At 51.6% G+C, this 20,434-nt stretch overlaps 10 protein-coding genes across 10 annotated transcripts; 3 read left to right on the forward strand and 7 right to left on the reverse strand.

The window, feature by feature from the left end:
* Positions 1–63: 63 nt before the first annotated feature.
* On the reverse strand, positions 64–978 carry P170DRAFT_514345 (DUF1763-domain-containing protein; the record flags this gene model as incomplete). The annotated part of the gene is made up of 2 exons (XM_024855198.1): positions 64–627; positions 682–978. Coding segments are annotated over 2 exons (412 nt in total), but the record flags the coding sequence as incomplete, so codon positions are not given.
* Positions 979–1,211: 233 nt separating this feature from the next.
* P170DRAFT_441507 (uncharacterized protein) lies at positions 1,212–4,948 on the forward strand. Its single transcript, XM_024850327.1, has 5 exons — positions 1,212–1,707; positions 1,762–1,881; positions 1,975–2,265; positions 2,324–4,530; positions 4,652–4,948. Exons 1-5 carry the CDS (start codon positions 1,573–1,575, stop codon positions 4,761–4,763), a joined length of 2,865 nt encoding a protein of 954 aa, XP_024699363.1. The 5' UTR covers positions 1,212–1,572; the 3' UTR covers positions 4,764–4,948.
* Positions 4,949–5,173: 225 nt separating this feature from the next.
* P170DRAFT_514347 (copper metallochaperone ATX1) lies at positions 5,174–5,686 on the reverse strand (the record flags this gene model as incomplete). Its single annotated transcript, XM_024855199.1, has 2 exons — positions 5,384–5,686; positions 5,174–5,325 (listed from the first exon to the last, which is right to left on the reverse strand). The coding sequence occupies exons 1-2, from the start codon at positions 5,469–5,471 to the stop codon at positions 5,174–5,176; spliced, it is 240 nt and encodes a 79-aa protein (XP_024699364.1). The 5' UTR covers positions 5,472–5,686.
* Positions 5,687–5,730: 44 nt separating this feature from the next.
* Positions 5,731–9,121, reverse strand: P170DRAFT_514348 (uncharacterized protein). Its single transcript, XM_024855200.1, has 4 exons — positions 8,838–9,121; positions 7,583–8,779; positions 6,838–7,528; positions 5,731–6,777 (listed from the first exon to the last, which is right to left on the reverse strand). Exons 1-4 carry the CDS (start codon positions 8,938–8,940, stop codon positions 5,778–5,780), a joined length of 2,991 nt encoding a protein of 996 aa, XP_024699365.1. The 5' UTR covers positions 8,941–9,121; the 3' UTR covers positions 5,731–5,777.
* A 136-nt stretch (positions 9,122–9,257) lies between these two features.
* Positions 9,258–10,355, forward strand: P170DRAFT_394299 (kinetochore protein Spc25). Its single transcript, XM_024846054.1, has 2 exons — positions 9,258–9,619; positions 9,689–10,355. Exons 1-2 carry the CDS (start codon positions 9,388–9,390, stop codon positions 10,231–10,233), a joined length of 777 nt encoding a protein of 258 aa, XP_024699366.1. The 5' UTR covers positions 9,258–9,387; the 3' UTR covers positions 10,234–10,355.
* Positions 10,126–11,914, reverse strand: P170DRAFT_441511 (SKI complex subunit WD repeat protein SKI8). The gene is made up of 7 exons (XM_024850328.1): positions 11,774–11,914; positions 11,663–11,699; positions 11,325–11,585; positions 11,103–11,272; positions 10,952–11,045; positions 10,701–10,887; positions 10,126–10,625 (listed from the first exon to the last, which is right to left on the reverse strand). The coding sequence occupies exons 1-7, from the start codon at positions 11,774–11,776 to the stop codon at positions 10,442–10,444; spliced, it is 936 nt and encodes a 311-aa protein (XP_024699367.1). The 5' UTR covers positions 11,777–11,914; the 3' UTR covers positions 10,126–10,441.
* A 102-nt stretch (positions 11,915–12,016) lies between these two features.
* On the reverse strand, positions 12,017–12,740 carry P170DRAFT_468769 (mitochondrial 54S ribosomal protein bL32m). Its single transcript, XM_024852570.1, has 2 exons — positions 12,409–12,740; positions 12,017–12,339 (listed from the first exon to the last, which is right to left on the reverse strand). The coding sequence occupies exons 1-2, from the start codon at positions 12,701–12,703 to the stop codon at positions 12,302–12,304; spliced, it is 333 nt and encodes a 110-aa protein (XP_024699368.1). The 5' UTR covers positions 12,704–12,740; the 3' UTR covers positions 12,017–12,301.
* Positions 12,741–12,875: 135 nt separating this feature from the next.
* Positions 12,876–14,802, forward strand: aspD (septin aspD). The gene is made up of 6 exons (XM_024855201.1): positions 12,876–13,248; positions 13,309–13,437; positions 13,495–13,576; positions 13,633–13,770; positions 13,831–14,044; positions 14,099–14,802. Exons 1-6 carry the CDS (start codon positions 13,110–13,112, stop codon positions 14,435–14,437), a joined length of 1,041 nt encoding a protein of 346 aa, XP_024699369.1. The 5' UTR covers positions 12,876–13,109; the 3' UTR covers positions 14,438–14,802.
* Positions 14,775–18,268, reverse strand: P170DRAFT_459582 (putative Golgi matrix protein). Its single transcript, XM_024851877.1, has 10 exons — positions 18,159–18,268; positions 17,976–18,094; positions 17,498–17,923; positions 17,006–17,441; positions 16,671–16,950; positions 16,489–16,595; positions 15,650–15,760; positions 15,379–15,581; positions 15,148–15,269; positions 14,775–15,059 (listed from the first exon to the last, which is right to left on the reverse strand). The coding sequence occupies exons 1-10, from the start codon at positions 18,166–18,168 to the stop codon at positions 14,909–14,911; spliced, it is 1,965 nt and encodes a 654-aa protein (XP_024699370.1). The 5' UTR covers positions 18,169–18,268; the 3' UTR covers positions 14,775–14,908.
* Positions 18,269–18,657: 389 nt separating this feature from the next.
* Positions 18,658–19,929, reverse strand: P170DRAFT_441518 (putative DUF814 domain protein). Its single transcript, XM_024850329.1, has 4 exons — positions 19,701–19,929; positions 19,599–19,638; positions 19,341–19,468; positions 18,658–19,271 (listed from the first exon to the last, which is right to left on the reverse strand). Exons 1-4 carry the CDS (start codon positions 19,771–19,773, stop codon positions 18,871–18,873), a joined length of 642 nt encoding a protein of 213 aa, XP_024699371.1. The 5' UTR covers positions 19,774–19,929; the 3' UTR covers positions 18,658–18,870.
* Positions 19,930–20,434: the final 505 nt, after the last annotated feature.

The raw sequence follows: 20,434 nt of genomic DNA on the forward strand, positions 1-20,434 counted from the left end.
GGCCACCAGAACCCTCCTGTGAACGTGCCGGAACAGGAATACGACCAAACATGTGACGCTGGCCCGCTGATTCGCTGCCTGAGGTGCAGATCGTCGGCCCTACGCAGCAAGTACACCTCGTCCTACTGTAGCTACCTGACCTACCTAGATACTCTCCGCAGGAGGTCCTCCAGACCCGGCTATGGAAACAAACAAGGAAATTGCGTGGTATTGAGCTTGGGAGGCCCCGTAGACCCAGGAGCTGCGTCGCAAGGGATATAATAGGTACCTCGTGAGCCGGTCGATCATGATCATGCCTTCCTCTCCCGCATTTGCGACCATGGGGCGGGAAACTCTCGGTACTCTACAATGACCGCCATCCTGAAGCTCTCCGCCTCAGACGACTGGTCGCTTTCCAAAGGTCTCGCCGTTTTGTGTGCCGGTACCGACCTCCGTCCCCCCAAGCGGAGCCCTAACAGGAGACTGTGGGCGTAAGGATAGAGTCTAGGACGAACTACTTCTTAAAGAACCTATCATTTCAGACACGTTCCCAGACTCTCGTTAAGTAGCAGTAATGTCTGTTTGAACTGCTCGTTGGCAGCCGCCCGCACAACGAACTGCTTCTGATCAATCCCTAGACCTCTAAGCCTTGAGAGAGCATCAATATCCAGGCCTCCATCGAGGAACAATAGGGAAACATACCTCCGATACTCTTTCCTCATGCGGGGCTGCTCCCAGTAATGCACTATCAGCATGTTCCTCACAATCTTGTGTTCCAACCCTGCAATGTCGCACGCTCGTTGGAGAAAGCTCAACGTATTGGCGATTTTGTGCGGCTCGAAATCGTCGGGCGTGCCGGCTCGGAAGGTGGAACGAAGAGTCTCGAGAAGCACATGTCGCGACGGGGTCGAGTAATTAACCACCTTCAACCCTTGGCGGTACAGGTGGCGGTAGGCGTGGACGACGGCCTTGGGGTCGGCCCGAGCGAGTCCGTTCATCGCCACGGGTCGGCTGGGTCTTCGCTATCGAAAGGAAGGGGAGAGAGAGAGAGAGAGAGAGAGAGAGAGAGAGGAAAGGGAGGGAGGGAGAGCAAACGGGGAAGCTGGAAGTTCCCGCAAGAGAAAGAGCGAGAGAGGCAGCCGCGGAACTAGCCCCAATCGGGCAGGGGCCGCGTTAGGCCGCCATCCCGCCCCGTCGTCCTCTCTTTCCCCCGTCCCTCCTTCAGCCCAGCCTTCCATCTTTCGCATTCCTGTATACTGTCCTAGGGTCTCGTCTTATTCCTGTGGACCGGCTTCTTGCTCTCTGCCCCTGGCCTGGGCTGGCGTATCCCACAAAGGGTCTTCCCCTTCTCCAGAATCTCCAGATCAACGGCGGCGAGCTCCTGATCGTCCCGTTCGCGCTCCATTGCTGGCTGTCTGCAACTCCATGCGCACGCGTTCCGTCGTGTTGTAGAGATGACTACTAACTAGGCGCATTAACTCGTGGCATACTACTGACTCTTTGGGCTACTTGCGTATAGCCTGCTCGGAGCAACGTCGTGATCATGAAGACTAGTCCTGTGTAGCCACCTGAGCAGACACCGACGTTGACAACATGGCCCGTGTATTTCGAAGGCCTGGCTCGGCCCTTTCTAGGCGTGCTCCTAGTCGAGCTGCGCGGGCGAACAGTCGAAAGCACAAGGTGATCATGGAATCGGTTACGCAGGAGAAGAAGAAGCTCCGGAGTGTTGTATGTTCTTGTGCGCTGTCGGGCTCGTGTGGACTATCTTGACAATGGAGACAGATATCATTTGAAGCTAAAGCACCCCCTGGTTACACTTTCATCCCCGCAGGCAATCCCAAACTTACGACTGCGTGCAAGGAGTTCTGCCGGAAGGATGGCCTCAAAGTTTTTGCAGTCACGGTAGGCCAACCGTTACATTTCCCTTCTCGGGCTACTTGATCCAATCCATCCCTCCCATCTTTTTCCGCGTCTAATCCTCGTCGCCGCTACTAGACAACTCCACACATGCATACCCATAATCTTTCTCAGCATGTTCACCGCATTGGGTATCATTTCCCAAGCGCTGTCGTTGCCGCAGTGTGTATGGACATGGGCCTATATCTGACGGCAGCCGGGAAAGCGGTCCCTTTCCACGGCGGTAATAGTGCGGAGAATTGCAAACGTGCTAACTCAGAGGCGTCTCAAATCACTATCAACACTGAAGCGAGAGACGTTTTGAAAGACCTCTTCCCAAATATACCTGCCAATGACCTGAACCAGATTATCAAAACGGCATTTCAAAAGGTAAGTGGTCATGGCTCAAAGTGTTTCGGGGCGAAACAATACTGAGTCTTTGTTAAAGGGCCAACGGAAAGTTGGTACGGCGGTTGAGCTACCCTTGGCCCGCCGAGCACAGCTGGCAGTGGTTGCTCACATCCGACATCTCTACACTGATTACGATCGTCTACTGAAAACGACCTCATTTCACGAAGCCAGGAGTACTGTTGAGGAACCCACTCTTGCAAGGTTGGTTGAATGGCGGGGAGACGACGAAAACGGCAAGACAGTCCTTGAGGATGTCTTTCGTGAAGTCATCGTCATCTCTGATGATGAAGATAGCGATGCTGAAGGGGATTTACCTCCCTCTTTAGATCGTGACTATAGTGTCGAGGTTGTTTCAAGCCACCCACGAATTGATGAGCTGCAGACAAATCCGGTGAACTATGCGAATCCGGTCCACCAAGAGTCTCAGCTCGATCTTTCAGATGATGATGCCCCTCCCGGTTTTCGTTTTGTTCCGGGAGTTCCTAGAAACAAAAGGGTTGATCGTCGCGGTTTTAGCAGGTATCAAGCTTGGGACCGTGCCATGAACCGTTACAGGAACATCGCAAACGGGGCTGGCGCAACTGGCCCCAGGCGGCTGAATGATGGCTCTGCCGACCATTCGGTGTCCCATTGCGCTGTACGACAGCCCCTCTTGGAAGCTAACCACCTTGAACTGGAAACTGCTCCCCACCGACCTCTCGTCCCTCGCAACAGACAAAACGCGAGGCCTGTCACACCTAACCCGAGACCTAGGATTAATGGAACCCACAGCTTAGTTCCTAGTCCCACCTTAGACCGTCGCGTAAGTCCCCAGAGCTCACCGGCAACTCGCATGATGCAACTTCATCCAATGACAAGCGCTGGAACCGACGACTTGCTGACTTTTCCGGAGCCGTATGAGCTATACCCTGTGACCCAACCATCTCGTCAGACTCTGATTGCCCGTTTGGCTGGCGGTGGGTCCACGGATCATGGCCCAACATCCCACCATGAAAGGGGTACTTTCTATCGAGGCAGCTCGCCCAACGCCCCTGTTTTTGTTAGCGGCCCTAGGGAAATAGGTGACCAGCCCAGGGATCGATTGGGTCCGCTTAGGTCGTCAGGTCACTTACTAAGCCAGCCCAATCTGAACCCACAGGATCGAGTATTGCCTTCTATCGAGACTCCTCCGCCTACTGATGGCAGGCGTCCTGATACTGGCCCCTTAGATCATCTAGCCCACAGGATGTCCGGAGGGTTTTCAATTCGCTCAGAAACACCGCATCGCCTACCCCCAAAGAAAAGCCCACTGCAGGCTTATGAGGACAACACACGAGGTCAAGTCCCTAAGAGAAGACGGGTAGCCTTTTACGAGCCCAGCAAGCCGTATGGGATCCACTCGGACGTGAATCTTCATGCAGCGGTAGAATCCGACACAGGAGAACGGCATATCCCTCCAGGATATCTGCCAGCCGGACATCTGTCCACTCAGGATGAACCACATATCCGTAGGAGATATGTGCCTCCAGCTAATCCACGTTATTCTACAAACGCCCATCCTGAGGCCTTGCAGGATTCATTTCTTGATGTATCCCGGGCCAATGCCAATCCGGGAATCGTTTTGCATCCGAGGCGCCCAGAAGGTCTTGATCGCCACCCGATCTCTCGTGGTCGTCTGCCTGCGGTTCGCGAGTCCCCCGGACAGCCTTGGGAGCTTGCAGATATGGGGCCAGCTTTAGCCGCGGAAAAAAGCCACAAGAGGGTTATCCCCGTTCGGTCTTTAGGACAAGGAGAAAACCGCATCTATAACCCTGGCCATCCCTATCATGCTGACGGCATCCGGCCATCTGACGTGCCAATGTCCCATCAGCCCAGCTTCCGAACCAGAGCTAACCACTTTGCATTGCATGAAGGTCTTCAAAGGAGGCATTATGCTGATGATTTTGTTCGTACTATTGATTTGCATGACCCTATTCCATTGGAATACGCCCCACAACGCCCTCTTCAGCCCGCCAACCCAGTAGAACTCCCGTCTCCACCTACTCTTGCCCGACTCGATGAGGATCAATACGGACCGCACGTGTCCGGTAGCATGGCCGCAGGACTAGCCGGTCAAACCCATTCGGGTCACCTGTTGAAATCAGGCACTCATGACTATGCTGTGGTGGAAGACGGCGGTTCAGGGTATCATGGCAGCAGACCCATTGAACCCCGGACGGCAGCACGTCATTACGACGGAGGATATGATGGCCCTATAAATCATCGGTATGGTTCCGATACGGAGTCTGTCTCGATATCAGAGCCCAAGATTTCCCGCGGCCTTCCTAACCACCCCCCTTTCGTCGCGAGACCGTAGGAGTTGACATGGACTGACACCGCGGCACAGGCAAAACTATGAGCAATATATTCAGTCTTATCCCACATACGCCGGGGGGAATGAGCGATCCCAGCCACATTATTCAGTGCCCAAGGGCCAAGCGGTTGTCATTGTGGACTGAGCGTTCGGGAGGTGGGGGAGATGGTCTTCTGAATGACACCGTCATTGCCAGCCATGGTTATCTGCCGTCCAGTGTGACGTTGGCTATATTGATGTTGGATTGCAAATGCGCGCGTGAGCCACTGTACATACCAGGAAGTGTGAAGAACATGATACCCATACGTCAGTGGAGACTACATCCTTGACGAGATCATCTTACTATTGACCCCGAAATTATGCGCGGGAAGATCAAGCATAACCAGTAAGATTCAGAGCACGCTAGGAAATACTAGATAACATGTTTGCCGGGTACGTGGCATCTCGGGGTGCCTGGCGTCTATCTTATGTCCATATGGTGCCCCGCTGTTAGAGAAACCCGCTCAACTATCCACGAGCCATCACCCAAAAACCATATATACATCCCTCTCTAGCTCAGACGCTCATGGCCTGGCCATCCGCTTCTCCGCCAGTGACGGCTTTCCCGGTTTTCTTGATGGTTACGAGCACGGTCTCGTACGACAAGGAGGGTTCCGTGGTAACGAGGGCGGATTGGGAATCGAGGCTGACGTCGAAAGATTTGACACCTGAGGAGAAGAAAATGAGTCAGCACAAAGTCATTTGGCAGGTTCAGGCACAACTTACCCTCCAGTTTCTTCAGAACTCGCTCCACGGCACCCGAGCAACCGCCGCAGCTCATGGTGACGTTAAACTTGTACTGATGCTCAGACATGGTGCAGGCAGATGGGCGATTCAACGCGGGGTGTCTAGTGGAAGTCGTTGGTGAAGTAGAGTGGGGGGTTGGAGGATGAGCGAGGAGTCGACAAAGGCGGGCTGGGCTGGGTGGAGACAAAACGCGAGAATAATGACTAGTTGTCCCTACGAGTCACCCGCAAGATACCTGGTCTCCGAGGACCCGTGACAAACACATGGAGTTGAAGATTTGAAGCTGACCGTTGGATTATTAATCCTACGAACTGCCTAGTTAGGTTAACTACGGTGTCATCCCTCGGATTACGCCATCGAGCCGTCCTTCCCCCTAGAAGCCAGCTGCCCTCTTCTTCTTTCTAGCCCTCATGGCGACCTTACGGCTGGCTTCGCGTCCGCCGAACATCCCTCGCTCGATTTGGGTCATTGGAAGGTCATCTTCCACGGGTTGACTGCTTTGCAGTCTTATGGCCGGCGGTTCGCCGTTGTCTGGCTGGCTGCCCCAATCCCGAACAACAGGGGCCGCGGAAGACGCCGGAGGTGTGAGGGCGGAATGAGGCTGACTGGCCCCTTGTGAGCCCCCTGGTACCTTCTTGCGCGGTTTTCGTTGCGAAGCTGTCGTCAGGAAAGCTCGCTGCGGGTCTTCGCCATCCACCATTTGCGTGGTTTGGTGCCAGTTGTAGGTAGTTGGATCTGTCCCCAATTGCCAATGTTGTATCATGATGGTCGTGCTTCTGGACAACGGTCGCTTGCTTGAAAATGTAGTCAAGGAAGATAGACTGGAGCACACTGCGGCCAAGTCTTCCGCAAACTCAGGCACCCCATCTTCCCTATCACTACTTTCTCCGAGAGAAATTGCGCCGGGTGGTCCTAAATTCTGGTCACCCGGAAAAGAAAGCATTGCTAGATCAGGCAATGGTTCATTGGGTTGGCTTCGTGATGTATTCCAGGTTGCGTCGTCATTTGCCTGGGATGGCGGATGCGTCACGGATATCTGAGCCAGGGCGAGATCAGCCGCAACGGATCTTATGACTTTTTCTTTCATAATTCGGGTGCGCCCCGGTATGCCATACGGCAAAACAGCTAACCAATCATTGACCAGTCGGTCATAGACTTCTACCAAGGTCCCGGGAGCGGAAACCCCTTCCAAGTCAGGGGCTGTCGATGATGGCATACCAAAAAGGTCGGGTGGGTTGAGAACGGATATTTTCTGATTCGAGGTTGACCATGATGATCTGCTGCTCTCGATCGAAGAAAAAAAGGCTCTAAGATCCCTTGCATTCTGATCGATATCATCTAGCAGCCAGCGACTTTTTCCAGAGGCTTCGAGTCTACAAAAAGAATCTGTTAGAACAGGAACGTTGGAACGGAGGCATGGTTGCGAAACCTACAAAGTATGACTGGCAATGTGGCTGGTCTGAGCTGCGCCAGGAGTATTAACGTCCACATGCTCTATGAGATCCCGTAGACACTTCCCGACTGAGCTCAAGCCTTCGCCTTCTTTTGAAAGAATCAAGCTCCCAATGGCGATTGCATAGGCATGCGAGTAATCGAGGGTCCATTGTCGTGGGGCTAATGGTGCACACCTGGAAAGCTTTGTATCAAGTGTAGGTCGCGCATTAGCCCCAAATACAGATTCGTCCCAATCATCTACGATGAACCCATCCAGAGACTGCTTCGAAGAGACTGTGGCAACTCCCGGGTAGCGTCTCCTCAGTCGCAAGATATCTTTCTCGAGAACATGCTCATCAGCAGCATCATCACCACAAGGTCGGGTATAAATTATTTCGCGGACAGATAGGTGGGAATCGAGCAAGAAGAGCTTTATCAGTTTTGCGGCCGGGTCATAGTGTTTCTTGCCAAGAGATGAAGGTAAGTATGTAATCTCCTTGAAACAGAGTGAAGAGAACTGGTTCGTGTTTAGAGGCATTGTGATTGCTGAGGTAGGTTCGTATGGAGTTGGGACCTCTAACACGAATGGATCAGGGACGGATGCCGTATCTGTGTGGTCCTTGGATGCAGTAGGACAATGAAAAGTCAATACAAGATTGTTTAACCGAGAAGAAAGCACGAGGTAGAGTTCTAGTATAGACCATATTAGTATAAGATGATAAATGCAGCGAGATGAATCCTGACCTTGGTGTACTAGGAGCGGTGATAGTTGCAAGGTTGTGTCCTCAGGGTCACGGAAGTGATGCCAGGACAAGCGGGGATATAAAGAGCGCCTCGTACTTCTGGCGGCGGTCGAGGCAGGGTCTAGAGCGATATCAAGCCAGAACACTCGAGAGGTTGTGAGGATGGAAACGTGAGACACCTTGCAAGCGCTTCTTTTGATATCTAGAATCCATTCCGATGTGCGCTTCAAGTCAAGTTCTATCGGAAAGGAATATACCTGGTCGTTTTCCATGCGATAAAGTATTGGGCAACGGCGATCAGACACGATAAAGCTATTGAAATCGCTGGCCCATTCTATGATTGCCCATCCATCATATCTGGAACAGTCATCTGTGACCTGGCTGTCGCCATTGTCGAGCCATGGCAAAGAGCCGGATTTAATGCACTCGCCAGCCCAATTGCCCTTGTTTCTCTTATGGCGACCCGATATGTTCCATATACCCCAGCTTCCACTCACGTCGACAATACCCAGTTGTTTTGGGTACCACGGATTGAAGGTCACATCTGCATGCATGCAGCCCCCAGTCTGCTGACAAGAAATCTCCACCAACGGGTTCGCATCGAGGTGGGATATGCCGCATTCGATGGGGTTTGCGGGCTCGCCATGTTGATATATGCGAGCAGACTTGGGCTTTCGGTGGTACAGCGGCCGGAAGATTATGGTCGAATGAGGGAAACGAGCCGCCATCCATGTCGCCTTTTCTTCTACAGTTTGACCGAAACAGATTTGCCGGACTGGCGCACCACCTAGAGACCAATGGACATTCTCTGATTTCTCAATTGATGGAACGCGCACTTCGGCTGTTGCATCCTGCCTCAGTTCGACTGTGTCCTCCTCGATTCTGTACAAGCTAATAGCGTTGCCGCATTCCCCGGATGCTACAGCCGCTATGGGGACAAGGCGGTTGCCCGAGTCGTCATTTTCAATATCTACCGCGTATCCTATATCGAGAAGCGAGGAGACAAGTGGGTCACAAACTTCGCTGGTTTTCGAGATGGCATTGGAGAGAGTCTCGTTGCGAAACTGGGGCCAACAGGGGCCAAGCTCGGGATATGCTTGCGGTATCAGGGATTTCTTCGCAGATGACGAGGACCGTTGGACCGTGAGGGGAGATGGGACCGTGGTTCTTGCTGCTCCGGCGTAATGTAGACTCGGCGCTGAACAATGCTTTAGTAACAGCGTCTTGTTGATCCTCTCTAGCTCTTCAAGACTCACCCGGTGTCAAGGTTCGGGGAAACTTCCATGATTGACTCTCCGGATCATATTTTAGTCTTCCCAAGTGCCCATATTGCAGAGCAGCTGTAGAATATTCATTCATCGGGGACTCTGGAGAAACGGATAGGCACTAGGCTCTGATTTGGCGCGCATATCGGGGCACATTCAGCGGTGATTCATTGATCATGCAAGACCTGATCGGAAAGCTGGCTGGAAGAATAGCTTGGTTTATGTGCCACGCTTTGCGCGAGGCGCGATCAGCAATTCATCGATTTAAGTTGGAACATCCAAAAAGTTCGTTTGCTCTCTTCAGCTGGCGAGTGGAGACGTCGATGGGGATTCTGTCCGTCTTCACCGCCCTGGCTCCCGCTTTCCCGCTTTGTTTACGGCGTTGTTTACGCCGTCCATCCCCACTGGACCGACAGTTGCGACGCAGCGCAAAACATCAGCGGAACGGTAATCGAGAAGGCGGTTGGAAATACTGTCTGGATAAATAAACGCCTGGATCTGAGCCGAATCATCTTCTAGTCAATCAGGAAGATCTCCCGTTATGTCGTCGTCATTTGAGCCCTCATTGTCCACCAGTGGCATGCGCCCACCTCTGGCATCGGCGGACGCGCCCTCCATGGCAGACTCACTGCCTAGTATAAATTTTGGATTCGAGGACTTGCGCAACCGCATGGCTCAGTTTACTGCTCGCTTCGACGCCTTCATTGAACGGGGCAGAAAGCAGGTCTTGGAGGAGAGGAACCAGTTCAAAATAGGGCTAGCCGAGCTTCAAGGTGGGTGGAGGCCCTCGCGTAAATCGATAAAGATAAATGAAGCTGCGCCATTGCTAATGCTGTTTTCAGAGGATGAGCGAATGAAGCAGAGAGACATCGAGATACTAAGCCTCAAATCGCAAACCCACGAACAGACTCTCCAGAAGGAATCGGCCGAGGCTGCTGAAATGCATGCGTCGATCTCCTCCGTGACGTTGGAGCGCGACTCTCGCCTTTCCAAACGTGATCGACTGAAGCAGCAGATTGATGAAACGCAGAAGGCTACAAGCCAGAGATTAGAAGCCCAGAAAGCTCACGCAAAGTACCTAGATGCGCAGTCCCGTCTGAATGTCCCGGAATTGGAATTCTGGCAGGATTACTTGTGTCTTCGAATCGAGGGTGCTGGGAGAGAAGATCGCTTGAAATTTATTTACAGCCATTTATTGGAGAAGGACTGGGAAGCGGAGGCATGGTTTGAGCTAGGCACATCGAGCCGTGATTACGAGGTATTTCATACGCGACCGAAGTTGGACAGGGAGGCTCTTGATCGAGAACTGGATATTATGAACGAGGATCGTGATTTTGGTGCCTTCCTGAAAAGGATGCGAAAACTCTTTGTTGAGACCATGAAGTAACTGTTGGGTTGGCCAGCAATAAACCCGCAGGAAGCCCTTGCCTCTCATTCCTGTTAGTGCAGTAAATAGATGCCATGGATCAATGTCGGAAACAGCGAAAGCAACTTATCGCAACAATTTAGGTATCATGATCAGTTAAATAAAGAAAGCTCGTCTAGGTGTCAATCCCAATATAGTCGGAGAAAGACCCAGGTGTACATTCAGGATGTCAGCCTCCTGTGGCCTCCCTATAGAATGCTATGCTCCGATTCGCACCAGACGTTGCGAACCCTTCTGATCTCCCGATCTTCGGAACCCACTTGACGCTCCAAATCGCTTTCTCGGTCTCGCTATGGGTTGCAACACAGGTTCTTGTATCGATTGACCAAACTTTGACTTTCCCGTCAAATGATCTGGCGGCCAGTCAGTCTCAAATCACGCCTAGTATGTAGTTTGCCAGAGGGGGTGGCGCCATCCATTGCACATACCCACTCAATAGATACTCTCCAGTAAGGCTCCAAGAAAGTGAGAGGACCCAGGCCGAATGCCCGGAGAAGTTAGCGACCTGCTCGCCGGAGGATGTGTCGTAGAGGACGATGATCTTAGAATCTCCCGCAGCAGCAAGAAACTTACCACCCGGAGAAAATGCAACGGCCCTGACAGGCTTTACCAGTCCTACTAGACATTAGCGACATAGAATAAGGCGCGTATGCCGAGAAATTTCGTTTCGAAAACTCACCAGACAAGCTGAATGGCATGCGACCCGTTTCCGTGCTGAAGATATAGATGCTGCCGTTCTCATGCCCGCTGGCTATGAAGCGGCCATCCGCAGACTGTGCGGCACGTGTCAGCCCACAAAAGTTTATTATAATAAGATGGGAGCATGTTACCATGTCTAAGCAGGTGCCAAAGCTCCCTTTGGTTTCGTAGTCGCGGATTTGTTCACCGTTGGAACTTAAATCCCAGACTTTGATGTGTCCATCCTGGCTAACGCCGGCAAGGTATTGCCCATCCTGCGACAGAGAAACGGCCCAAGCCTCGGCAGATCCTGTGCTACCAACTTTTCGGGGGTCAGCTTGGGACAAGCCATCACTGATCGGGGTGCTAACGACCTGAGACGGCCTTATCTTGTGACCAAGCTCCATTGTGACAATCCCAGACCTTGATTTCGCCACCAAATCCGACGCTGACTGCCCTCGACCCGTTTCCGTTTGTAACCACATGGTGGCATCCAGCTTTGTGGGCTCCATCGATTGATTGTACAAGCGGAAACTCGGGATCTGCAGTTGAATGAACCTTGAGCGCAGAGGCCCCGGACGCCGACAGCACTTGGGTGTCGGTTACGGCCAGCGAAAATATGTCAATGGGATGCGCTGAGTTTAGGTTAATGGGAAGACAAGGATCAAAAAAGCCAGGGAGGCAGGAGAGAGCCTATGGATTCCGGGCATACCATCGTCGGCGGAACCACACGAGAGATATTGTTTCGACTAGCAGGAATAATTTGGTCATGTTAGAACATAGTCCAGTACAAAAACGCCGAGTCCGGTGCATGCCGCCTTACCATCGTTCCTAGTATATCATGGGAGAGCAAAGGGTGAATTCTTCCGTCCGTAGGAGGCGGGGGTTGGGAGAAGTGAAGGTCGATGCAGCCGGCGGCGATGGCGGACAAATAGTGGGACAATTTCGCTGACCTAGACGGATGAGATCATGGACCGCATCGATGTCCTTAGCCAAAGAGCCATCTTTGTACCCATATCAGCACGGAGGTCTACGCTAGTGGCAGGGCTCACTTCTCCGTTTACTTATCAGTTTGCAAGTGATAGAGTGAATGATCGGCCATTCAAAGTGGCTTCTAACAAATATACAGCGAAACCCGAATTCGTTCACCATCAGATACCCAGACGCCAATTGCCATGCAGCATTTATCCTACACCTCATATATATCCCAAGAGAAAAGCATATATCAAAAATCACGGTACAAATACAGCCTCGAGTTGCAACACTGGACCCATCAGTTCATCTTCTATGTTCCTGCTCCACCTAGTAGTTCCTTGGGTTTCAACTTTTTTTTTTCTTCCTTGATAATTCATTATGCTGTTTGGGTATTCTTCCATTGCTTTTTGATATCTGAAAAGAAAAAGAAAGCATGGTTAGAAAGAAAGCTTCCAGCCGGGAGAGACGAAGAAGAAGACATACTTTCAACGCAGTGTGGACATAGAACATGCGCGCGCTTGATTTGACCACATCCCGGGCAGGTGCTGAGGTTTTTCACGTCCTTCAAAGCCTTGCCAGCCATTTGCCTGTGACGTTTCTTCATGTGCGAGGTTTTCTTCTTGGGCACAGCGCGCAGGACGGAGTCCCAAACCCCCGACAGCAGGCCGGGGACGTTCAAGGCGAACGCGGCGGGTCTCCATAGGTTGTGGACCGGGGCAGACTCCAGGAGAACGCGAGACCATCGGCCGGCGGCGATTGACATGGTAGGGGAGGCCATGGGCGAGGAGGAGGAGGACGGGAGGCGATCGCAGAGCCGGATCGGGGGAGAAATGGCCGGCTGAAGCTTTTCAGGCTTGGGCGATTCGGGTCTGGAGAGACACTAGGCCCGATGCGGACTAGCGGCCCCCTGAGAGCCCGCGACGCCCGTTAAAGGGGTCCAGAAGATTGCATCGCATCTCCCTTCCTCCAGACCGACTGGCATTCCGGGGGTAGAATACGGATCGTTAGTGATACAGCTGATCTCGCAAGCTCTAGGCCTTCTTCTTCCCATCTTCTCCCTCTCTCGGTCTTTCCATCTTCACCCTCGTCCGTCGTTCATCGTTCATCGTCCAGTTCACTACCATCCATTGTTTACACCCCTCGTCGCTTCTCTCCTTCCACTCGCTTATCCATCTTGCTTGACCATGGCGGCCACAGCTAGCTCGGCCTCGGCCTCCCCGGCCCCCGTTTTCCCTCGCAGCCATGTCGGTTTCGATAGTATCACCTCGCAGATTGAGCGGAAGCTGCTGAAACGTGGTTTCCAATTCAACGTGATGTGTGTTGGTAGGTTCCGCACGCCGCTGAGATGATCTTCTCCTGTGTTCAATGCTGATCCATGCGCAGGTCAAACCGGTCTGGGTAAATCCACACTGATTAACACCATCTTTGCTTCTCACTTGATCGACTCGAAGGGCCGCCTGACCCCCAATGAACCTGTGCGTTCGACCACTGAGATCCAGGCCGCCTCCCACAGTATGTTGCACACTGCCGATCAATGCGAGGGGTATATCGCTAAAATCTGTCTTCTAGTCATCGAGGAAAATGGAGTCCGCCTGAGACTCAACATTGTCGATACCCCTGGGTACGGTGACCAAGTCAACAATGACAGATGGTATGTTGGGCAGTCCTCTCCTTGCCTTCATGAAGACCAGGCTAATTGGTTGATAGCTGGGATCCGATTGTGAAATATATCAAAGACCAGCATTCCGCCTACCTCCGAAAGGAGCTGACTGCTCAGCGCGACCGCTACATTCAAGATACACGTATCCACTGTTGTCTGTTCTTCATACAACCATCCGGTCATGCGTAAGCTCTAACGGTCCCCGTCCTGCGATAAGTCTGAAGCTTACCAATCTATACTTTCAGTCTCAAGCCAATTGACATTGTGGTCCTGAAAAAGTTGTCCGACGTTGTCAATGTCGTTCCCGTCATTGCCAAAGCCGATTCGCTTACTCTTGAAGAACGCCAGGCGTTCAAGGAGCGTATCAAGGAGGAATTCGCTTTCCACAACCTGAAGATGTACCCTTACGATAATGATGAACTTGACGACGAAGAGCGAGCCGTCAATGTCCAGATCAAGGTATGAGATTCGTGTATTTGTCTGGTCCTCGTACGCAGTCTAATCGCCTCGCAGGACATCATTCCATTTGCCGTCGTCGGTAGCGAGAAAACCATCGTTGTCAATGGTCAACAAGTCCGTGGCCGTCAGAACCGATGGGGCGTCATCAATGTGGAGGATGAGAACCACTGCGAGTTTGTGTATCTGAGGAACTTCCTGACCCGCACCCATCTCCAGGACCTCATCGAAACAACAAGCCAGATCCACTATGAAACGTTCCGTGCCAAGCAACTTCTTGCGCTTAAGGAGAGCAGCGCTGCAGGAGGCCATTCTGGCGGTAGCCGGCCTATCAGTCCTTCTGCCGACAGGGAGCTGAGCCGTAACTCTCAACGAATGACTATGAACGGCTATTAATTACTCGCGCCCGCTCAAGATGGACTTGGATGGCTGCCGGAACAGATGTTCTTGATTGGCCGTTTCCAAACTTGACAGGACTGTCTTCGGAGGACAGCTTCAGCGATCTTCCTGCCCTCCCCGTTTTCTCTTCCCCATAGCAATACCTTCATACCAGCAGACCCTTACAATATTTTTTTAACTTTAGGCTTCTTTTCGTACTAGTTTCTATCTTAATATCTCCTCTGCAGGGAACACTATCATTCCTGGATTCACCTAAATATGGTGTCGTCGTTACCGAACGGTGGAATCTACTTTGCATCGGGAACGTGTGGCGTCCTTGCGCGTCATGCTATGTATTTAAACATCCTCAATTTCAATTCTCTGTGAAAAAAGCCTGTCTATGCGTTCGAGATACGGAGCACCAAACATTTTATGCGGCACGTAGAGATAGCTATCAACGATTTACTCCTGAGGAAGGCCGACAAGTCCTCATTGCTCTGCTCCAAATCGGCCTCCATCAACAACCCAGTCTCTCAAGTCCACGTAGGCCTTCTCAAGATCATCGTTTACAACAATCTTGTCATGGGCACCGGGCTCCTTGGAGAATTCAAGTTCGTTCTTCGCTTGTGCGAGACGTTTGCTTCGGTCCGGTTAGCGGAAGTCGGACGGGCTCGCGTAATGAGCATTTATGATTTAATCGTGGGGTTGGGTAGAAGCCCTGAACTTACTTCAGACTTTCTTCGGTCTCCGTACCTCTCCCACGCAGCCTCTTTTCGAGTTCTTCAACTGATGGCGGTGCAAGGAACAAGAAGCGAGCATTCAGATCGGTGCGTTTGACCTGCTTCACACCCTATTTGCATGATATGAGGTCAGTATTCCCCGCTTCTTTTCAGCCCCAACTAAGGGGAGCTCCGAATCTGCATCTTCTGAACAGGCTCATTGGGGAAGGTTATGATTACCTCCATTTCAATGTCAAGGATGCAGATTCTGCTCCTCTCCGCAATGTCCTTAACCGCCTGGACGCTGGTGCCGTAGTGATTACCTCCAAACTGCGCATGCTCGATGAAGCCATTTCGGGCTACAAGGTCCAAAAAGTCCTCCTTGGTTGTAAAATGGTATTCACGCCCGTTCTGCTCGCCCGGCCGAGGTGCCCGAGTAGTATCTGAATCGCTCGGGCATTGTTCAGTGTCTCAACATGCATTTGGGATGAGGGTTATCGGAAAAACGGACGGGAAACTGAAAACCCAAAAGTATCGGGATACTCAGCGAAGAGCCTCTTGAGTAACGTCGACTTTCCCGTGCCGGAGGGGCCTGAAACGACCACCGGGCGGAACTTGTGTACTGCGATTGCGGTCAGCAGGGCAGCGATTCTTGCGCACGGAGTGGATCGTAGGCGATTTACCAGCATTCGTAGCCATCGTCAGAGTCCGGCAGCGAATACCGACGTTTCGGATGTGAGTGGGAAAAGACAAGGATAGCGAAGTCCAGGAATTTAGGAATTTATGCATAGAACTCGGGTTACTCTCCGCAGGCGAAGTGGGGGAATGATAATAATAATAGGGAATAAAAGCCGCGGGCCAATCCGTCGGCAGACCGGGCAGAATTGGAGGCGGTGAGAAATAACTACGACGATCACTTGTGCGGCTGATAGGAACATGGCCTCTTGCTTATCATGCGAAGTATATACCATCACGATTCATGCGGATAACTAGACATTTCAGCGTCTATTGCGGTGGCCACCGTCCTGTAGGAATGACTATGCATCCATGCATTATTCACGGTCTTTCTTCTCTAGGCATTGTTTCTTGTGAAGCCTGCGACTCCTGCTCGAGGAAGTTGGACCAGAGTTCTGCCAGTGACTCCTTGCTCGTGTTACCGTTGTCCAGGAACTCCGTGGCTAATGTTGGAGTGCTGGGTGTACGATGAACCGGTGTGCCAGGTACTCGGAGTTTACCTGAGCTATTGGAAGCCCCAGGGCGCGCAAGGCCCGCTTGTTCACGTTGTTCTGCAAGACAGTGATCAGTCCGGTTCCCTGCCCCTGGTAGTGAAAGGAGATAAACTGAACCTACCATCTGTCCAGCCTAGAAGTGCTGCAATGAGTTGCAAGATTTGAAATTTCTTTGGATCTGACCGATCAAGGGCCAGGAAATGCAGGAGGTGGTTTGTGACAATGTGTCTTGAGAAACCAAGTTAGTAAACCAAAAGCAGCGGTCTATAGCTACAGAGCCGTCCATTCGGAGGGAGAGCATACCTGTCCACGTTGTCTTCTGGCTTTCCTTTCTTAAGGAACCGCAGAGCCTTTGTTAGATGGTCATTCAACGTCACTGCTTCGTGCCTGAGCTTTCCGATCAACAAGTTTTTCTCCCTGACTTCTTTCTCAAATGGCTTCACTCGCTCCAGCTCGTTCCGGACTTTTTGGAGAGCTTGGTCAGCGTCCGAAGCCTTCTTCTCCGCACCCTGAAGAGATTCTTTGAGCTTCTCTAGTTGAGCATCGGAGCTCTCCACAACCTCACGAAGTTCCTGTTTCCGAGCTGGGACACATTAGCATATAAGACGCTCCATGAACTCCCAAGAAAGCCTGCTCACCTGTCTGGATCTCTTGCAAAGCACGTTGTAAGCCATCTACCGTAGCCATCTGGGAATCACGTTCGGCAGCGGCCTTTTCGTAGGCATCCCTAAGGTTGGCCACCTGCTCCTCGAGGTCCACAGCCTTGTCACCAAGATTCTCCCGGATAGATCGCTCTTCCATAGCAAGAACCTCCCAGTTGTGCATAGCCTCCTTAGCCTGTTCGAATTCCGACTGAAGATACGATTCTTGTTCAAGAAGTTCCTCTTTCTCCTTCAGCCAGTTCTGCTGGGACAAATTGGTCCTGTCTCGCAAAATTGAGATTTCCTTCAGCTTCTGTTCGCTGTCCTCTGAAATCTGGTCTATTTTCGCATTCTGTGATTGGACCTCTTCTTTCAGGGTTGAGTTCTGTTCCTCCAGCTCCTGGATCTGTAGCCTTGCTTGTCCAAGTTCCTCCTGTTGAGATATTAGTTTCAAAAACCAAGGGGGGGTGGCGGCTAAACAAGACTTACGGCATCTTCCTTCAGTCGTTCACCCAGTTGCGATTTGATTATATTTACTCTCTCCAGAAGCTTTTGGAATTGTGTCTCGGCGTGTTCCTTTTTGCTCTCCGCATCTTCCAGTTTGTGCTGCAGCGTTTCCATGTCCGTGCGATGCTTGGATTGTATCTCTTCTAAGGATCTCCGCATATCCGTCACTTCGGCACGTAGCGAGTCTCTATCACGTATAAGGGTGTCGAATCTGTCCTTTGATTGTAACGCGTCAGGGGGTGTCGTTTGTCCATTGTCCGTACGCCCAGTATTATCGCCGGCGGATGGCAATTCCTGATCGTCTCCGATTCCACCCTTAGGGCCATTGTTCGAATTAATTTCGCCCTTGCTCGTTTCAGTTTCCTGGCTCTTTGTATCATGATTCTCGATGGCGTTGGATTGCACAGCCTAAAGTACCGATTCAGTAAGGCCGACCAGATCACTTCGCGGATTGACGTACATCTGAATTCGAGAGTTCCGACGGATCGTAGGTTGCGTCTTTATGTTTCGAAGGCGCGTTGGTATCTTCCACTGCTTTTGCGGTGGCCGCATTCTTTTTCTTGCTCTTCGATTTTCCGCCTTGCCAGATACAGTCAGTGAAACGGAACACAGAGTCGTGGTTGATGACAGTAGATGAAGATACCTTCAGGCATTTTCCGTTAGATTTTCCCCAGAGGGCCTGATGCGGTTGTCTGGGGCTTGTGGTGACCGGTAAGTATTGTTTGAACTGCGCTCTGGGGGACGATAATCAAGTACGGGCCATAGTTGTCAACACCGCTAGCGCCCTTGGATTCCTCTCCCGAAGTCCGCACCTCTCTCGCTTAGGTACGCAAGCAACTCACTAGTTAACTAGTTGGTAACTACAGAGTACTTCTTTTACCCCGAATTATATATTCAAGAGATAGCTATGCGACCCGAGAAATTAAGCTATTGACGTTGAGGGGATTTTTACAGTTATTTCTCAGAAACTGAGAATGATACAAGTCACAAGCATCTGTCCAACCCATCCATTAGCTCCCAATTGCCTCTCAGACGTTCGTCAATACAACGTTAACTAGTGCGAGAGCTTTTCTCGTGATGAGAACCAAGTAAAATCTAAGTTGAGAGGTCGCTTGACAGGACCGTAGCCATACCGCAAGAAAAAAAAAAAAAAAAAAAAAAAAAAAGAGGCCAGCTGAAATGCCGAACCCAAGCCAGCGCACTCAAAGTGCAAAACCCTCTTGACTCCACTCCACTGTATTTGTACTATGCGATATGCGATGTGTGAACAGACATGGGACTCGGGAAGCCGGTAAAACTTTCTCCTGGGAGGTGGCTTTTCTTCGGGAGGTGGTTGCCTGAGTGTTGTAGCGAGGTCACATAAAGTCATCCAGGAAGTCAGGGTCTCGATCCTGGTTGTTGCTTTGTTGTACATTCTCTTCACTCAGCAAATCATCGTAGGCATGCTCTTTCTGCCACTTGAGCTGTTCTCTTTCTCTCTTCTCCTGCTTCTCCTTGTTGCGCTGCTCGTCTCGGATCTTTCTCTCGCCCCTCCGTTTCATTTTCAAGTAGTCTTCCTTCTCCGCTCTCAGATCCGGAAATTTCTCCTCGCGCGTCTTGTTGAGCCGGTTGACGATGGCGTTTTCGCGTTCGCGCACGAGCACTTTACGGACCAGTTTGGGGTTATGGAACGAGACCTGGCCCGTTGCCATGGACCCGTCTTTCATAAGATTGGACCACGGTGTATAAATGATGGTGACGTTATCTTTCTTGTTCCCTGTTCAGTTTATTGTGAGCCGTTGTCGCTTCAAGTTCGGCGCCTCGGGTTCAATCTTGGCGAGCCGACCTTCAATTGAATTTGCCTTGGTCAGTTGCGCACAATCCTCCAAGAGCGACTGCGGGACGTTATCCCACTGCTCGTCATCGCGTAGCCGGAGGTAAACGTGCGCACTGGAAAGGTTGTCGACGTGAAACTAGCCGTGGGGGGTTAGAGTTGCTCCGGAGCCGGGGGGGGGGGGAACAGGATATCTCGAAGAAACGAACCCTTCAAGGCGTTAGTTAGCGCATGCGACCTGGAAAGAAAAGGGAGACAAGACCAGCATACCAGACATCTTTTTCTAGTCCGTGTTCGATGAGATCCTCATCTAGTTAAACGGATTGATCAGACATTGGGGCTGTCGCAGGAGGTGAAAGTTGACTGTCGTACTCTCGAATTTGTCTTTCCCTACGTAGATGAAGGCCGCGGGGTCCACCACCTTGGACGTGAAATAATAGACCATGTTGCGAGGGAATCCCGAAGTTCTCAATTAGAAACGTTCGCCTAGGAGTTCCAACTCGCCGTGAGAACCGGATAATCGGGTTAGGGGGAAAAAATACAGAGATTTAATACAAAAAAAATTTAAAATAAATAAAATAAAATAAATGATACGGAGAAGTGGATGGGATTTCTCTAACGAGCCGGTGGGCGGTGGGCGGGCTGGTCGGGGTGGGGTTGGTCCTTAGTCAGCCGTCTTGTCACCGACTTACCGGGCAGCGTATTTACGCCGTCCTTCCAGGTACGGAGTAGGACTTCCTCCTAGGTACATGTAGTCATGTAGTCATGTAGTCATGTAGTCATGTACCTACGCCTAGCCTCTAGGTAATGACTTCCTCCTCCCATGGCATGATCCCAGACCCAAACGGGGCTACGGACGGAGCTGCGAGTCATTAATATTATTTAATCTCCCGGAACATCCAGCGATCAAATCATCTCCCGACAAAAGGCATTGCCTCCCCACTTAACTCATGCACCGGACCATCCGTTTGTGGGCAGTTAGGCTCAGGATGGCCTTCCGGGCGACGGGCCCTAGGGACGTATGGCCGTTTGCTGCAATTGCTCCGAGGCATCCTCTCGAACCGTGCTGCTCCCACGAAATCAGGATGGCCTGAGACCCCACCGGG

Source organism: Aspergillus steynii (genome assembly GCF_002849105.1).
Source record: "Aspergillus steynii IBT 23096 chromosome Unknown P170scaffold_10, whole genome shotgun sequence".
NCBI lineage: Eukaryota > Fungi > Ascomycota > Eurotiomycetes > Eurotiales > Aspergillaceae > Aspergillus > Aspergillus steynii.

What these genes read in the sequence shown, in the direction of transcription:
- P170DRAFT_459582 (XM_024851877.1), bottom strand. An exon ending in CGGAACTCTCGAATTCAGAT is followed by an intron (nt 17,924 to 17,975) that starts GTACGTCAATCC and finishes TCGGTACTTTAG; the next exon opens with GCTGTGCAATCCAACGCCAT. An exon ending in TCCTTGACATTGAAATGGAG is followed by an intron (nt 15,270 to 15,378) that starts GTAATCATAACC and finishes TCATGCAAATAG; the next exon opens with GGTGTGAAGCAGGTCAAACG.
- P170DRAFT_394299 (XM_024846054.1), top strand. Translation starts at nt 9,388, where the DNA reads ATGTCGTCGTCATTTGAGCCCTCATTGTCCACCAGTGGCATGCGCCCA. An exon ending in AGGGCTAGCCGAGCTTCAAG is followed by an intron (nt 9,620 to 9,688) that starts GTGGGTGGAGGC and finishes TGCTGTTTTCAG; the next exon opens with AGGATGAGCGAATGAAGCAG.
- P170DRAFT_441511 (XM_024850328.1), bottom strand. An exon ending in TTGGCACCTGCTTAGACATG is followed by an intron (nt 11,046 to 11,102) that starts GTAACATGCTCC and finishes CGTGCCGCACAG; the next exon opens with TCTGCGGATGGCCGCTTCAT. An exon ending in GGAGAGTATCTATTGAGTGG is followed by an intron (nt 10,626 to 10,700) that starts GTATGTGCAATG and finishes ACTGGCCGCCAG; the next exon opens with ATCATTTGACGGGAAAGTCA.
- P170DRAFT_468769 (XM_024852570.1), bottom strand. Translation starts at nt 12,703, where the DNA reads ATGGCCTCCCCTACCATGTCAATCGCCGCCGGCCGATGGTCTCGCGTT. An exon ending in ATGTCCACACTGCGTTGAAA is followed by an intron (nt 12,340 to 12,408) that starts GTATGTCTTCTT and finishes TTTTCTTTTCAG; the next exon opens with ATATCAAAAAGCAATGGAAG.
- P170DRAFT_514348 (XM_024855200.1), bottom strand. Translation starts at nt 8,940, where the DNA reads ATGAATGAATATTCTACAGCTGCTCTGCAATATGGGCACTTGGGAAGA. An exon ending in TCCCCGAACCTTGACACCGG is followed by an intron (nt 8,780 to 8,837) that starts GTGAGTCTTGAA and finishes AGCATTGTTCAG; the next exon opens with CGCCGAGTCTACATTACGCC. An exon ending in CACATTGCCAGTCATACTTT is followed by an intron (nt 6,778 to 6,837) that starts GTAGGTTTCGCA and finishes TTCTTTTTGTAG; the next exon opens with ACTCGAAGCCTCTGGAAAAA.
- P170DRAFT_441518 (XM_024850329.1), bottom strand. Translation starts at nt 19,773, where the DNA reads ATGGTCTATTATTTCACGTCCAAGGTGGTGGACCCCGCGGCCTTCATC. An exon ending in AGGGAAAGACAAATTCGAGA is followed by an intron (nt 19,639 to 19,700) that starts GTACGACAGTCA and finishes CCGTTTAACTAG; the next exon opens with ATGAGGATCTCATCGAACAC. An exon ending in CAAGGCAAATTCAATTGAAG is followed by an intron (nt 19,272 to 19,340) that starts GTCGGCTCGCCA and finishes TAAACTGAACAG; the next exon opens with GGAACAAGAAAGATAACGTC.
- aspD (XM_024855201.1), top strand. Translation starts at nt 13,110, where the DNA reads ATGGCGGCCACAGCTAGCTCGGCCTCGGCCTCCCCGGCCCCCGTTTTC. An exon ending in ATTCAACGTGATGTGTGTTG is followed by an intron (nt 13,249 to 13,308) that starts GTAGGTTCCGCA and finishes ATCCATGCGCAG; the next exon opens with GTCAAACCGGTCTGGGTAAA. An exon ending in GATCCAGGCCGCCTCCCACA is followed by an intron (nt 13,438 to 13,494) that starts GTATGTTGCACA and finishes TCTGTCTTCTAG; the next exon opens with TCATCGAGGAAAATGGAGTC.
- P170DRAFT_441507 (XM_024850327.1), top strand. Translation starts at nt 1,573, where the DNA reads ATGGCCCGTGTATTTCGAAGGCCTGGCTCGGCCCTTTCTAGGCGTGCT. An exon ending in AGAAGAAGCTCCGGAGTGTT is followed by an intron (nt 1,708 to 1,761) that starts GTATGTTCTTGT and finishes CAATGGAGACAG; the next exon opens with ATATCATTTGAAGCTAAAGC. An exon ending in TCAAAGTTTTTGCAGTCACG is followed by an intron (nt 1,882 to 1,974) that starts GTAGGCCAACCG and finishes CGCCGCTACTAG; the next exon opens with ACAACTCCACACATGCATAC.